Below are 17,579 nucleotides of genomic sequence, written 5' to 3' on the forward strand. Positions count from 1 at the left end.
GATTTATATTCTCTCTGGAATGTACAGATTATATAGTAAATACATATGTAAATCTTAAAGAAAATTTTTCTAAAAAGTTTTATGCTTTACACTCCCAGCTTAAAGAAGGAAAGGTTTTTGTTTCTTGTTGATGTTAGGTGGTGAGGGGCAGGGTTCCTAGCCCACTGGCTCCAGGGCAGAAATAGTATTAGAGAAAGTCAGCCAAGAGGAAAGCTGCTCCTGTCACAATGGCTTGGAAAAAGAGGGAGAAGAGCGAGCTTTGGAAGACATCTAGATATAAACCCACTACAGGTTTATTTCATTTTATATTTTCACCAATAATTTCAGTGTTTCAATGGTTTTAGATCTTCACCAATACTTGATTTGATCAACCTTTTTAAATTTTATATATTCAAAAGGTGTCTAGTGATATCTTACTGTGATTTTAGTTGTAGTTTCCCTCCAACAGGACCCTCATAAAAGGAAATGGGATTTTGACTGAGACTGAGTTAAAACTATTGATCAATAGCCTTCCTATTCATCAGCAAGATTTCCATATATTTTTCTCAATTTCTCTCAATAATATTTCCTTGTTTTTCAGTACAAATTGCTCACATCTTTTGGGAAGATTGTTCCCTAAGTATGTCATATTTTGATAACATTTGTAAGTGTTTCCAACTGTTGATGTTCATAGATACAAATACAAGTAATCCTTATGCATTCATCTGATCTTACATCCTTCTTAAATTATATTCCTAGCTCATCTAATATATAAGTTTATTAATGTTAGCAATATTTTTGAAGAACAATTTTGATTTCATTCTTTTTTCTATTGTTTGCTTGCTTCCCACTTAATTGGTTTTCATTCTCATCTTTGTTAATTTCATTGTATTTGCTTTGAGTTTCATTTGCTGCTGTTGCTGCTGCTGCTGCTCCTTCTGCTTCCCCCATGGCTTCCCTTTCCAACAATAGTTTCTTAAGTTAGTAACTGAGGCTTTCTTTCTTTAAAGTATAGGAATGTTCTGCTACAAATTTTTCTGAGTTGAGTCCTAGTAATCTGGATATGTTACTTTTAACTTTTCATGCAGTTCAAAATAAGTTATAATCTTAGCCCATGGACTATATTATATAATCACATATTTTTAAAATAAGTAAGAATGTCTACATAATCCTTTTACAGGTTTTTAGTGATTCCCATGTGATCAGAGAATATATTTTATATGACTTGAATCCCTTTTGAAGTGCCGATACTTGATTTTTACTTACACTATGCTATCTTTACAAATGCTCCTTGTACATTTCAACATAATGTGTTCTCTAGCTTTTTAGGTGAAGTGTTCTATAAATATCAATTAGGTGATGTTAATTAAGCACATATTTCAGGTCAGCTATATAATGATTTTATGTTTATTTCAATCAAAAATATTGAAAGCATTATGAAAGTATCTGTAGCTGAATATCATTCTGAGGTTGTCAATTTTTCTATGCTATTCTATTAGTGTTTGCTTAATGTCTTTTGAAAGATCTGCTATTGGACACATACAACATTTAGGAATATTACAATCTCTTGCACAATTGGTCAATTTTTTCATTGTAAATTATCCTTTTGATCCCTGACAATATTCCTTGGTCTTTTATATTAATATAGCAAATTTTACCTTTTTTTAGAATCTTACTATCATGCTGCATCTTTTTCCATTATTTATGTTTCAAATAGTTTCTCTGTAGGTACCATTCAGTTAGCTCATAAATTTTGCTGATGTTATTGTTGCTATCTTAGATTTGTTGCTGTTGTATCGTCTCTGATAATTTTGACATTTTAGTTGTTGTATTTAAAATTTTGAAGTTAATAAGATTGCAGACATAATTAGGTTTAAAACTAGCATCTAAGAGTTTTTGATCACCCATCTATTCTGTGCTGGCTTCTTTTATATTATTTTTCTCTTGTTTTTATATTAAAAGCATTCTTAATTTTGTTAATATTAGCACTTTTTACTGTTATTTTACCAGTTGTTTTAGATTTTTGTGTCTAACTTTTCATACTTTTCTCTGCAGTAATTTTATACTGTACATATGTTGTATAAGAACCTTCCAACAGCTCCCCTTTGAGTTTCATAAAATTTTATATGTGCTATAAGTACCTTACAACTGTATAAATTCATATTTTTCTGCACCACATCTGTATGTTGTCATATGTTTCATTTATAACTAGTTGATAAACAGAAAAAATGCTGTCATTTCTTTAGAAGGTTATCTTTTTGAAAAAATTATAATAAAGAATGCTGATATTTATTTTATCATTCCTACTGCTCTTCAGTGCATTTTGTAGGTTTAGGTTTCTTCCTGATATGTTCCTTCTGCCTACCTGTTCTATTCCTTACAGTATATGTTTTTTGATACTAATTCTTTCAGCCTTTGTATGTTTGAAAAACTCTTTATTTGAATTTATATCTACAAAATAGTTTCATTGGGCTAAGGATTCAAAGTTGGTAAATACATGTTTCATTTCATTTTACTTTGAAATAGCTTGTGTATTGTCTTTCACCTTAAATTGTATTATTGAAAGATCTGGTGTTACCCTTACATTGTTACTCAGACAATGAGGACTGACTGTTTTTAAAATCATCAATGGTTTTATTGTGCCCTGCCTTATTAAAGTTTTCTTACTTTTTTGTTGTTGTTACTTGAATTTCATTAGGTTTTGTTAGATCCATAAATTTATAATTTTATCAAACTTTGCAAGTTGTTCCTTATTTCTCCAATATTTTTTCCATCAGCCTTCAATTTACATGTATTTTTATTTCGTAAAGTTGGCCTATGGTTTCTTGATGATCTGTTCATCAAAAGCAAGTATTTCTAAATCTTCTGAGTTGCCTTTGCTTTACTTAGTTTTGTCTGGTTTCTTCACACAAAGATGCTGATCATCACTTCACTAAGTACTCTTGAGTACTCACCCCAGATCTTGGAGGAGATTTCTGTTTTCGTCACTTTGTTCCCTAATAATCTGCTAATTTCCTGCTGTTGGTGTTCCTATGCTTCCAGCTATGTTTTCTCAGCTTAGGGAAATTTGTTAGTCTCTACCTCTTCCATATGCTGCACACTGGCCATTTTCTCTAGGCATAAGTTAAAGCAGTAGTAAGGCGAAGACATTTGATTGTTTTATCTCCAGTATCACTCCTTTTGTCCAGTGTAGTTGTTTCAGCATTGTGTGTAATTTTGTTCTCTATGATATCATTCATTGTAGTAAAAAAAGTCCTAAGATGAAAAATTTAATTTGTGCAAATTGTCAATAAACTGAAGAGCATATGTAGTTATATATGTATGTGTCATTTTCTCAGAGGTGAGTAAATATAGGTACAGTATTTGAATGCAGTGGTTTACATTTGAGTTTTTGGTCCTGATTTTTTACTTTAAGTTCGTTTATTTACTTTCCTTTATAATTTTTCTTTTCTTCATATTAATAGAAAGTGTTTTTTTTTTTTTTTTCAGACTTCTTGCCTTTTGCCTCAGTTCTGGAAAATGAAATATGTGCCTGTTTTGAGCCTGTGTCTGAAAAGATCTAGTTTGTTTGTTCTTTTGCACTTCTGAATACCAAAAGTGCTTCCAAGCGTTTATTGGAACAAAGTGTGCCCCGGACTGTAACAGAGAACCAACACCAAACTAGAGCCACAGACTGAAGCAGAGTGAATTCACATTATCCATGCAAATCGGATAACCCAGCAAACTGTCTGAAAGAAGTCCATATATGTTATACCTGTTTGTAGTAGTAAAATATAACTAAAGTATGGAAAAAGTTCACAGATAAGGTCATGATAAAATGACAAGACATGTAACCTAAACCTGGGCAAATTAGAAGTTTCAGCTCTAGGGCAATTTAATTCACAGAAAATTCAAAAGGGCCCATAAAGTCCTAGTTATTTGAATTAAGGCTTTTCTCTGTGTGCATGCATTTGTGGCATCTATTTCTCTTTGTATAAAGACACTTAATATGTTTTAATTGTACCCAAGCTTATGGCCTTTATTACTTTCTTGAAGACCTTAATGCCCAAAAGACCAGAATGAAAATTAGACAATTTTACTTTATGCGGGTTAGTAATACAACTTAGGCTAGAGCACCTTGCTTTTCTTCCTTACATTCAGATTACCACATGACTGATAACTTTTCATTATTCAAGTTATTTTCAAATTCATTTCTTGAGACAGCTATTCCTCAACTTTGGTCTATTCCAGAGCAGTGTAATTCAACAGGACCAAGGGTGTGTCTGACTCTCCTCATTCATCTTTGAGATACTTTACCTGGAAGTTCAGAACTCTGCTTGGCACTTACGAAACACCAAGAGGTTTTTTGTTTGTTTGTTTTAATCCATTCTTTCCTTACACTAGTTTCAAGACATAATCATTTCTGAGTATAAAACAGCCTTTAATGATACTTTTCATTTTCCAATTCTTATAGGTAGAAACCTGAAAATTTTATATGTGATATGATCCAGGAAGAACACAATAACATTATTCTACGTATTTGACAGGATAGGGTAACTGACTTCTTGAGGAATTACACGTCATTTTATTAATATAATATTGTTAACATTTTTTTCAACAGCTGCCTACAAATACGTTGTATTAAAACCCCTTTCACTTTTCTTCTCACTGACATCTTTTTTGACTCTTTCTTGGGCAGATACCATAACTTTTCAGCTTCTTGGGTTATTAGTTTATTCGATTACTTATTCATTTTAAAATGTCAATCTCAGATTCTGCTCACATTTTTTCTGCACTTACCATCTGTGATGACAGCTCTTGTAGTTTTGAGAACACTAGGGTGTGGGTGGGTTTCCAGATACCTCTTCTCTCTTCCCCCTTCTAGATGCCAGCTCCATCTGTGATGAGACAAGACTGGGCAAGTGTCTTATCTGTCCCAGAAATACTGCAGTTCTCTTTATATTGGTTATTTCTGCTTCTCAGGCTGACAGTGACTGCAGGTGATCGCTGTTTGGCTGGCTTCCCACGGCCTGGAGTCTTCTGTGTAGCACTTCCACTTATAGAAGAGTTTCCTTATTTCATGGGTCACTGTTGAAGTAGATCATCTTTGCTCAACTTATTTAATCTCTATACTCTTTATTAAATACTCCTCCCCCAAAAAAGAAAAACCTGCTGGTAGAGTATCTTTTCCATGTGGTTTCTTCCAGAGTGAAGAAAGGAAGAAGGAAAGGGATGGGCTCCCAATATCCCTTGGAAGCATGCCCCCTCCTCAAGATGACTTGACTTTCTTCCCTTGGGCTCTGCCTCTTACAGATTATCTCACAGACCAGCAACTAAGCCTGTAGCATGTCACCCTTTGGGGAACAGTCAAGATCCAGACTGTAGCAGATAGTTAGGCAACACCAGGTACATGAGAAATTCTTTTACCCAGACCTCTCTTCACATTACCCCAGAGGACATTATGTCTCGTTGCTCGTTATTGCTATGTTGACCAAGAGGCACTAAAGCTGGTGAGTCCTGATAAACCATTCCTAGATTTAGCCAGCCCCACTTAAAGTTTGTGAATTATAAGTATAGATTTCTAGAAGTGATTAAACTCAAATTGGCCCTTTTTGAAATTGCTAGACTTGGAGGAAATTTCCCTGTTGACCTTCAGGTGTGATAAATTAAGGCATAATATGTATTACAATACATATTCTCTCCTGGAATGCATTCTTTATAGGAAACATTTCCTCTTTTTTTCTTTTCTATTTTTATTTTACTAGAAATTGTTTATAATCTTTAATGTTGTGAGACTAAATTATTTGAAGTATTTTCCCAAGTATTCTTTTCACAGCTTTGAATCTCTATTATTTATGGCATTTAATATTTTGAAATGGCTTAATTACAATGGAAATTTATTTTGAATTTACCTCTCTTTGCCACTTTAGAATTCCTTTTCCACATGAAATTTCACTTATCAGAATCATTTTTACATTTTAAGTGCTTGATTTATACGTTATTCATTGTTTATCTTTGTAATTTGGCTTCTACAATTTGCTTTTCATGTTCTGTTACTAATATATACATATATATGTATATACATACACACATATTTACCTGATGAAAACTTCATATAATATAAGCTAATTAAACTTTATCAGGGAAAATACATTATTCAGTTTTATATTATGTAAACCTTAGAAATAAAATGTAAAATTTTCCCATTCCATATTGATTCCTTTAAAATTATTTTCTATTTAGATCCACATAGATAAAAATCTCATTTTCTCAACTGAAAAATTACAAAATCCAATTATGCATAGAGCCAAATATTATCCAGAGTAAAGAATTATCCATAAGATTAGCAGAATGCATATTTTGTAATATTTGTACTGCATAACCTGAAATTGATTTTTATGTGTTTTAATGGAAGTACTATTTTGCATTATATTGGAAAGTAAAATAGCAAGTCTTGTCATCCTCAGAGATCACAATTATTGTCTCTGCACTTACTCCCCACTTTTTTGAGTTAAAAGAATTCTTTGGTGAAAAGGTCTGGTGGTCAGTTCATATCATTGTTGTACAACAGTAATTTTCATATCAAAGTCCAAATACAAATAAACACATCCTATGATGCCATCTGCTCTTCTTACTCTGTTGATACCTGATGTAGAAATAAGACAGTAGATTAGAGAAGGCATCTTATTTTTTGAAACATGTATCAGTTTCTTACAAATGCAAAACTATACAAATATTTTCCATACGTTTATATTTTTACTTATTTGAAACCACTTATGTCAAAAAAAAAAAAAGTATTGTTCCAACTGTAGGTCATTATTGTATCTTGTTATAACTGCACATAAAAAAGAGTGTTATTTTATCCTGTCAACAGTAATTATTAAGAATAAATTAAAACTAAAATTTAGAATTAGCACACATATTCTGGCATATTTTATATCTGTTCTGAATTTCTAAAAGTAAACACTTTTCGTTCTCAAACTTGTGGAGATTGAACAATGAATGAAATGAACCCAAAAATGTTTGCAATTTACTTTTTTTTTTTTCTTAAAGTGGCTGAAATTTGGTATCAAAATATAAAGGAATATCGTCAAAAATCACAAAGAATGTCTATGCAATTCATGTTGGCCACATCTTCTTGTCCAAAGTAGCACATTAAATAAGGCAGAGCCTCTGCGCTTGAAGAATTCACATTTGCAAACTGTTACATTGCTCCCTGGTTGTTTTCTCTTCCCATTTTAGTGTTTAGATGTTTTTAAACAACTCTTCATTCTGTTTTGTTTTCAAGTACTAAATAATAAAGCAAAACCATGCCACTATTTTGTGACAGGCATTTTGGTTTTTGAAATCAACTGCAGAGTGGTTTTCATATAACAATAAATTCATGTAAGGAGTTTCTTTGGAAATTCTGCTGCCTTGAGTGTAATTTAAGCAGAAACAATATCCTTTACTGATGAGATATGCAGTCTGTGAACCCCATGGAGCGTTTTCAGAGCTGTATTCTGCCATTCACAGTAGTTCAACCACTACTACAATAAATGAGAGGGAGCAAAACCTGTGTCAGGAGACTTTTGTTAGGATTAAATGAGGTAGTAAGCCTCATGCCTGTAATCCCAGCACTCAGAAGACTGAGGTAGGTTCCAGGCCAGCCTGGGCTACCAAGTGAGTTTAAGACCAACCTGCACTGCATAGTGAAACCTTGTGTCAAAAAAAGCCAAAAACATAAAAAACCCATAGGTATACAGTTTAATATAACACCTTTGACCTTATAAAACACAATCATTATGCATCATACTTTTAAAAATAATTTATCATCCTAATAGCGTAGAGAAAAAGCATCATCATTATGCCCCGTAAATTTTAAAAATAATTTATCATCCTACTAGGGAAGAGAAAGAGAAGCAACATCATTGTGCATCATACTTTTTAAAAAGTAATTTACTAGAGAGGAGAAAAAGGGGAGAAAGAACAAGGGATTGAATTAAGATTAAGACTTGATAAAAAAGATTAGCTCTACTGAATTGTGTTCCTACTGCCTGAAAAATAGTGGTTTTAGTAGAATTCTGGCTATTTTTAGTATGTTAAGATTTGGTATTACTAAACAGTAACAGAGTGATGAAAGCTCTGACAAAATAAGTGAATCCAGTTGCTTGTTTAATGAACCAAAACCCAACTTTGTAGTATTTTATGATGGTCTTAAATGCTATTAAAACTGTAAGGAAATAGCTTCTTCCCCAAGGGTATACTGCCATTAAAGAAAGTCTTTTTGTGTCTATAACTATTTTGTGTTTGGAGTAAAATATCTTGCTGATGACCCAGGTCTACATTAGTTCTTAATCAAGGATAGTTTGCGATTAGATACATACTTCTTTTTTTTTTTTCAAGCTTAGTTTAAAATCCTGTATCATTCTCTCCAAATTAAAGTTGAGTGTCTAGAATTCCCTTTAAACCTGACAGTGGCCTAATTTTTTTTTCTTTCCAGTGTTGAAATATATGTAACCTCATTTCAGAATTCTGTTGTTTTATTTCATAGATCAAAAGTGTAATATATAAAAAAGAGGACATGGAAGTCAGAAATGATGATTGATTGATTCATCAAGAAGTGAGTGAAGGAACTGTCTTTTTTTTTCCCCCCAGATAGGAGAGACCAGAGGACTGATTTAAATCATGTTGGTTACTAGCTATTCAGAGGGTAGCAGTATAGTTCAGCTTTCTATTCCCTGGATGAATTTGTCACATTTATTTATTCATATTAAACCACAGTTCCCTCATTTTTAAAATGAAGATAATACTTCTGCCTTTGAGTATTTGGAGTACTTAATGAGATAATATAAATTAAGTATTAACTGTGATTTCTGCTAATATTCAGAGCTCAGTAAAAGCATTTTTCTTTCGTCTTCTAAAGTATATGATGTGATCATCATGAATATCAGAATAGAAAAATGTACTCCACTTATTTAAATTCAGGGAGATTCTCTGCGCTACAAGGGTTAGCTGCAATGCATTCTTTCAATTTATAGAATCCAATTGATTTTAGTTTCCTGATAAATGTTCTATTAACTAAAAATCAATATAATTAAATAGAAGTTTATGTAAGTTAACAAAACTAATAAATTATTTATTATCATATGGGCCATAATTTGATAATTTTAATTCTTAAACTGATAAGACATTTTTCCTTAAGTGTAAACTCTTAGCTGAGAATCATTATATGCTTCTGGATTTTCTTTTATTTATTAGGTATATTGGATGCAAACATTTATATGAGATATTACATTTTTATAAATAAAAAGAAACAGAAAAATAAAGCATTGATTTAGTTCCATATTGCAATAGCATTTACATTAAAATTCATGCAAAATAAAAATAGTGTCAATATATAAGAGCATCAGGGACTGGGATTTAGCTCACCAGCATAAGCACCTGCCTTGCAAGCAGGTGGTTGTGAGTTCGATCCCTGGTACCAGTTTAAAAAAAAATCTATCTATCTATCTATCTATCTATATATATATATATATAATAGATATAGATACATATATAGATAGATAGATAGAGAGAGAGAGAAAGCGAGCATCATACTTCCATTTCGACTGAATGTAGACAGAAAAACAAGTGTTTACTTCACTAAGTATTGAATTCACACAATGGGGTAAATTCCACAGTTTTATAGGTTCTTAGAATTTAGTTGCTAGAATTGCAAAAAAAAAGTCTTGTTATGAAAGATTAACTTCTCTGTGATGCAGTTACTGTTTATAAAAAACAGTTTTAACATTGATTGCAAAGTAAGTGAAAAATATCCTAAAACAATTTATAAAAGAGGAATACAGAAATTAAATTCTGTGGTGAGAAATCATTATAGTGCATGAAGCTAGTAAAGAATATGAAATGGAGTTTAAAAGAATGCTTACTGCTTGATATGTGAATGTTTAGAAAAGATAAGTATTCTAATATAAATTAGACTGTTGTGTATGTGGCATTGTTACCAGACATGGATTCCTAGGAGGTAAAGAAATTCATGTGGATAATGATGACATATTATAATTCTGTTGTGATCATTTCATCAAAACCCATCAAGTTGTATGGTTATTAAATTGGCTACAGTTTATTTTACTTGGTACATGTTTCATTGAAGTTGATTTAAAGAAGAGAATGAGAAATCACCTAACTAGTTTTGAAGTAAATAAATACTGGAAAATATGGGGAAATCATCTTTCAACGGAATTGAAAAAAAAAAAACTAAAATGAAATAAAAACTGAAAAAAACTAAAATGCTATCACTTAAAGTTACTGAAGGTGGTAATATTAATCAGTTAGAATTTTGAATAAGCTTTTGTTATGTTTCTACAAGTTCATCCAACCCCTCCTTAACCTTTGAGCAATCACTTCTGATACATGACAGTCAATATAATAATCCAAAAGAACATAAAATAATTCATAAAATATTTTATTTCAAAGTAGACTAGCAGTTTTGAAATTTAGTACCAACTTTCACATGTACAATAATTATATTTCTATTGAAGTGGCAGAAATTTACTCTCAGAAATTACTGTTACCACATTTACTTAATCATAGTTACTGTAACCTATCAGTAATTGTGGATCAGTATACCCCTCATATAAATTACCATGAATTCACAGCCAGTCTCTTCTGTGTCCTACACCATTAGAGGTGTATGACTTGCCATTTCCTCTCTAGAAAGGTCACCATTAGAAAGGATAAGGCTCTTTTTACCTAGATGCCAACTTTGGTGCCCTACATAACCCCTTATATGAGATCCTGCCATTATCCATAGTTAAACAGCCATGGAGCAGACATCATATCACTACTAATGCTGTGACTTCAAGTCATCTAGCGTTTGTCCTCACCACTACCCCAGCCCCAGACCCACTGTTCGTGACTCCAAAGCTCATAACCTTTATTCCTATTCTGGAACATGTAACATAATCTTTTCTACAATCAATATATGTGTTTGTTTGGGTACTTCTTAGACCTCAAGTATAAAGATATATGGGATGCCTAATAGAAGCATAAAATGAACTAGAAAAGAAAAAAGCATTGTAGTTGGGCTAAAATTCAAAAAAATAAAAGCAGAATACAAAATGTTAATTGTAACCATGTATGAATCATGTATTGTTTTATGAAAGGATTATGGAAATTGTGTCCTTTAAAACAATATCATTGTGTGTATATGTAATTAAGAAAAGTACATATACATTATTTAACATGAAAAGGTATGATTGTCAATATACAGAAATTATAAATATTTGAAAAGATAAAATCTCTGATTACCCTGATTTTGTAATTACACATTGTATGCAAATGGAATTGTCATACTCTGCCCTATAAATATGCATATATAGTATGTCAATTAAAAAATTTTAAAGATGGTGAGAAATATCATTTCAGTTATACATACATACATACATAGATACATACAAACACATATGCACATGCACACAAAATATGCGTTCTAAAATGGAGACAGGAAAAAACCAAACAAATTCATTATTATGGAAGAAGCATTGGGGTTTTGTAAGAGTATGCATTAGATATGAATCCCAGTTAAAAAGTGCATAGTTTCCTGAATGTGCTATATATGTAGGCAGACCATCTCTAGTATCTTTTTGTTGTAAAAAGATACATATTTCTATTATGGTTTTATAAATCATTATCTAGGAAATGTTCTGAACTAGCAAAATTAAAATACTTAAGATTTTAAAGAATTTAATCTGTTTAATCTTCAAACTAGTACGGATCACAATCTGTCCCTTATATCACCTAGTAATAAATTTATAGTATAATTTCTCTACATTGACATTTCAGGAACTAAACAGTTTGACAAACTTTAATTTGAGCTTACCATTGACATAATCATTGACATAATCAAATTGCTTCATCTGATAAAAATGGAAATATAATCCATTTCTGAATTACAATTTCATGTTTTCATTCAAACTATAATCTAAATGATTTTTGTACTTTCTGACCTCCAAGGAGACGCTAACAGGACAGATCTCAGCAAACTACACTATTTCTTTTCCTTGGGGAGAGTGTTATAACCAGTGATAACCAGTGCCTTGTTTGTATATTATCACAACCTCAATATTTAAATGTTTTATAGACTTAATGTATTAAGCTATTTATTTGTCCATTAAGCATCGTTTAGTAGAGGGTGTGCAGTTCATCCAGTTTTCCAAAAGTAAATTTTGGTTGCTGTTAGAATCTCTTTCAAATTCTACATTATCAAACATGTTCCTTTAAATCCTTATATCGTACTTGAAGTTGCTTCAAGCAATAAATTAAACCTCTTAGAAATTGGTTATGACCAAACAGATGACTGTCTGTTTATCTTTATTTTGGGTTTTCCTTTTGCCTTATTTTATTTAAGTAATCATACTTACCTTATTACTTGCTCATATTTAGCTATTATTTACAGTAGGTTGCCTAAACCAGTAACATAAGTACTCTACTAAAACTAATATGCACATACACCTAAAATGTACCAATTTCATGTTTCCAACTGAATGGCACATACACATTTAAAGAGATCCTTTTGTATATTTTTCTAAAAGATGTTCCTCAAATAACAATTTGATAACTCCTTTACCATTGTACCATTTCAATGATAAATAATCATTTAAAATAGAATTATGACCATATTTCTATATGCAACTATATTCCCAAAATATAATGCTAGATTTAAAGAACAATTTAAAAGTCAGTCTCTTTTTATTGCATTGCAGTTTTTTTTTTTAATCTCTAGATGTTCTGCAAACTTCTTTTCAAGGTATTTGAAATCTTATTAGAAATAAGTTAAATAATTATTTAACATAATTCCTATTGGTCAAAAGTTCCCCAGTTATTCCCCAAATGACACAAAATTTCCAGCTACTTTCAGCTATTTTGGTTTATGTCTCCTGGGTGAATTTTTTTTACCTACTTTATACCCTTTCTTCTCTTTTGTTAATGCCATTGCAAGTGCGTTACCTTTTCAGCAATTCAAGTCCCCCAGTAGGATACTTTAAAGATAAAAACTTCCTCCTTTGTACAGAATGCACATATGAAACATAAACTCTGATGGTTTTATAGACACTAGTATGTATTACATAGTGCCCTTTAAGTGTCTTTTTTTTTTTAATATCACCCCTGGTGTACTTTAAAATCAGTGACATACTCTTTCCAGCATTGTGTTGCTCATTCTTGATTCTGTGGTATTTACTGTTTGATACAAGTGTCTATATATCTTATGATAATAGCTCTTCTCATTCCATTTTTAAAAAGAACGGATTGTGCCTTGATGATAAAATTCGTCTCTGTCATTCTGTTGAAATATTTGGCATAAAATGGCAACATTTTTATTTTGTATTCAAAACTAAATGTATTACTCATCTTTAAAGATGAATATTTCCTCATTTGTTGCTATATACCTATTTTTAGAGTTCCATGGATATTTTTTTTAGTCATATGGTAAAGGAACTTGAATTTTCCTCATTTTTTATAACAGAGTATATAGTGTATTTATCTTACTCTTTTTGTATTTCATTAAGGTAGTGTGGGCTAAGTATGTTTCCACAATTTATATTTTGAAATCTTGTCTTAAATGTGGCACTATTTTTAGGTAGAGCTTTAAAGAGGTGATTAAGCTCACAAAGACAAAATATTCATATATGTGATTAGTATTGTAAAAGAACATCAGAAGGTTCCCTTGTTCTTTCTGCTGTTGAGAACACAGAGAAAATAGATGTCTGTGAATTTGAAAATAGACCCTCAAGAGATGTGAAATCTGTTTGCACGTTGATCTTAGACTTACAGTCTCCAGTAATTTGAAAAGTCGATTTGTTCATAAGCCACCTAGTTTATATTTTTATTATGAGCCAAAATAGACACATATAAAGTCCTTTTAAACATGTGAATTATATCAGTTTTTAAAAATATGTTTATGTATTTGTTTATGCACAGTAACACATAATCTGGGACTGGGTAACATATAAAAAAATCCATAGATTTAGTTTTGTGTATTTCTGAAATCTGGCAAGTCCAAAACCTAGATGCCTGTATGCCTAGTTACCTGATGGGAGCTGCATCCTCCAAAGAAGAGAAGCCATGTTTCCTCACATGGTGAGAGGCCGCTGGGTGAGCAAACCACTGAAGGCTGTGAGAAACATTTCATTGGACCTTTCATTCACAGCTTTCTTTTCAGATGGAAAAAAAAAAGTCAACATCTGAAACTTAACGGAGGAGAGATATATTTTGGTTCATGGTTGCAGAAGGCTCAGTCTATGGGTCCAAGGCAGTAAACGACATTGAGAAGTGTAACAGAAAATGACCCCCACCAGTATACTTCTTAGTTGCCCAGGTAGTAGATCCTGTTCCAGGTCCCATTGCTTCTGTTTCTTGCAAATGGCTGGGCACAGTGATGCATAGCTGGTCACTGTGATGCACACTGTATAAACCATTACCCGAGCCATTCTGCCTCTGTTCTTCCTGCTTGCTTAACACATATGGTTATCCCCAAAAAGCTATTGATCGTTAGAGATCAGGGTCTGATATTTTAGGAATGATCTCAGTCAGCCCCCATTGATATAAATAAATCTGCCTCCAAATCCTAGGAATCATTTCTGTGTTTCTGCATACCATTGCAAAGAGCATGCCAGAAGAGTGCTACTCAATCTGTGGTTAGGAGACAGACAGGGAAGAATGAACTCAGACAAGAATACATCCTTCCAGGCTACACAGTTCTGGCACACGTCTTTGGTGAGAGTCTTACTCCAAACAGAGCACATTTAACTATGAGCACATCAGTGTATTAATCCACCGATGAGTATAGCAGTGCTATTACAGAGTCACCTCTGAATATAGAAGACTTTGGGGAGACAATGTAGACGTAAACCACTTGAGCTGTTGTCTAATTCACTGGGAGCCAACTCATGACCCGATCACTTCTCAATTCTGTAAAATTCACAATCCCTTAATTCATGAGAAAATATTCAAATCATAGTACTTCCTGGTGTATTGAACTATTTTGGCTCTCTTTCCCATAAAACCTTTAGCCTGAAAATATAATTGAATGTATCACAATTTGTATAGACTACAATACATTAGTTTATTTCACCAGTGACATTAATTAATAATAATCTAATACCAGGCAGGACTGGTTTCACATCTAACTTTGGCACTTTGTGACTTACGTTCTTGAGCAAGACAAAAGTTCCATGTTTACTTTTTAAAAGTCTATTTAATAGGAATAATAGTAGTTTTTATCCCATCAACCTATAGAGAAAATTAAATATGAAAATGCTTTCAAAATTTTCATCATAATTGCAGGCATATATTAAGCACCGCATAGTTGATAGTCTATATAATATACATTATAAATATTGTGATTTTCTTCAAAATGAGTATAGCCAATTCATTACGAGTAACTTAAGTCATGTGTGTTTCCACATTTTAATCTTTCTGTGATTTTCTTACCTAGCTTTAAAAAACTAAAGATAACTAAATTGCTTTCATCTTTCCACTTGAATATTTTTCCCCTTTATTGATCCCCTTTGTAAATCTAAAGCAGGAGTAGATTGAGAAAAAAGACTTGGTTTTAGATTAATAGTGCTGAGTTCCATTCTGGACATTATTCTTTGCTGAAGTTTTTCTTTGAACAATTTATTTTATATTTTGCAATTATAATAAAATAGAAAGATTAATCATGTTAGGTTCTCATAATAATTGTTAAGTTGCAGGACTTGGTATTTGCAATAGATACTCGAGGAATCTTTGCCATATGCCTTTGCCTTGCAAGTGACCCACCCTGTGATGCTGACTGTGGGCTACTGATGCCTCCTGGCTGGCCCTTTCTCAAACAGTTGCAGTTAGATGGGAACCAGCAGGGAAATCATGTCCCCGCCACACCAATACAAGCCGTTGGTGGATTGACATGAGTTTCAAGTAGCTAGACCCACTCTTTTAAAGTCAAAAACTAAACAAAACTTCTGGTGTAATATATGTTCAAGTGTTCCTTATGAGAGTCAACTGAACTCTTAACAAAGAACTCTATGTTTTTTAACTTCTTCCCATGCCTACCCTAGTTCTTTCACTTACCTCAAGAATATTTTTACAATATATCAGAATATGTCTCTAAATCTCTTGGGTTTTTTCTGAAAAACAGATCTCTCTCTCATTTTCTCTTTCCATATAGATATGGATATTATGTATATATATATACATATATGTATATATAGAAGATGTATATATATATGCATGCCTATATATGTGTGTGTATATATATATATATACATATATATATATATATACACATACATACCTATATGTTTGTAGTGCTTTGGCATAAGGTAATATCAAAGTTCATAAGATATTACAAACCTAATAAGATATTATAAAGCTAATAAGGAATTACAAGCTAATGTAATCATTGATCATCAGGAGATGTAAACATAAATTCAATGCTGATATTTTAAATTTATTTTTAATTGACAAAAGTATATATTTGTCATACATAAAATTATTTAGAAATATATAAACATTGTAGAATGGCTAAATCAAGCTAATTATTATGGACATTATTTTAAATAAATATTATTTTGGTATAATAGGAATATTCTGAATCTACCAATGCTGCAGTTTTCAATGTAATGAACAAATGTTTAATTTTTTCATTACAAATTTTAAGGCTGAATAGAATTAAAAGCTATTCAAATTAGATGGGGGATTTCTGAACAAAATGTATTTAAGTACCTACTGTGATGTGTAATAGTTATCAATAATAAAGTGGTTAGCAAGACCAACATAGTACACAACCACAAAAATTGTATATTTCAAAGGATTATATATACACTCATATACAAATAAAAATACATAGAAATCATGGTAACTTTTTTCCTACACTGGGGATTTAACCCAAAGCCTATGAAGCATAAAACTATAAAGCAGAGAATAACTAGAGTTTTACACTTAAGACTATCAGGAAAGATTTTATTAAGCAGGTATGAAACCTCTGAAAGTTGAGGAATAAAAAGGGTCTACTAAAAAGTACATTTGCAGAGAAAATATCCCCATATGCAAAGGCCTTTCTGCAGATATATTTGGGTTTTGCAAGAGAATAGCAGTTTTTTGGAATATTGTTAGTGGTAGAGAGAAAAAAAGTAAAAATTGAAAAGATAAGGAAGCATAAGATCTCATGTCAGAGATTTTAGATTTTGCTTTATATGCAGTGAAAAACCACTAAATAATTGTAAGTAGAGGAAATGGGTATCAAAATTTGATAAAATATTACTGAATTGATCATAAGAGGTGTTGTCAGGGGTTGTACATAGAGAATAATTAGGATTAGGACATGGAGTTTATAGTATTTTTATAATGGCCACTGGGAACACAGGAAAATGCAGGAAATCTATCCGCAACACCAAAGACAGATTAGTCAAGAGACTAAACCCCACGGCAGTGTCCCACATGAGACCAGATAAAAACCCAGAGTTCAGGACAATGCCTCCCATGAGTCCAACTGTGGGTCCAGAGCCCACAAGAAGGACTCATGCCAGCCTCTTTTACGGATCGGTGCAGGGAAGACACAAGGGTCAGCGGTGAAAGCCAGAAAGTCTATGCCAGCAGGA

The 17,579-nt window shown here is 32.1% G+C and overlaps 1 protein-coding gene across 10 annotated transcripts in view; it reads left to right on the forward strand.

Moving 5' to 3' along the window:
• The window catches only part of Epha6 (EPH receptor A6), an 806,211-nt gene that overhangs the window by 151,533 nt on the left and 637,099 nt on the right, over nucleotides 1-17,579 (forward strand). The window contains exon 4 of one of the 10 annotated variants that reach the window (XM_063224800.1): nucleotides 3,469-7,277. The exons of the other annotated variants lie outside the window; for them this stretch is intronic. Coding sequence (XP_063080870.1) covers nucleotides 3,469-3,542 — 74 coding nt within the window. The 3' untranslated portion in view covers nucleotides 3,543-7,277. Of the gene's footprint in view, nucleotides 1-3,468; nucleotides 7,278-17,579 lie in introns of those variants that run through there. 10 annotated transcript variants of the gene reach the window in all.

This window comes from Cavia porcellus, unplaced genomic scaffold (genome assembly GCF_034190915.1).
Source record: "Cavia porcellus strain 051 isolate PalLab524CR breed Dunkin Hartley unplaced genomic scaffold, mCavPor4.1 scaffold_15, whole genome shotgun sequence".
Lineage (NCBI taxonomy): Eukaryota > Metazoa > Chordata > Mammalia > Rodentia > Caviidae > Cavia > Cavia porcellus.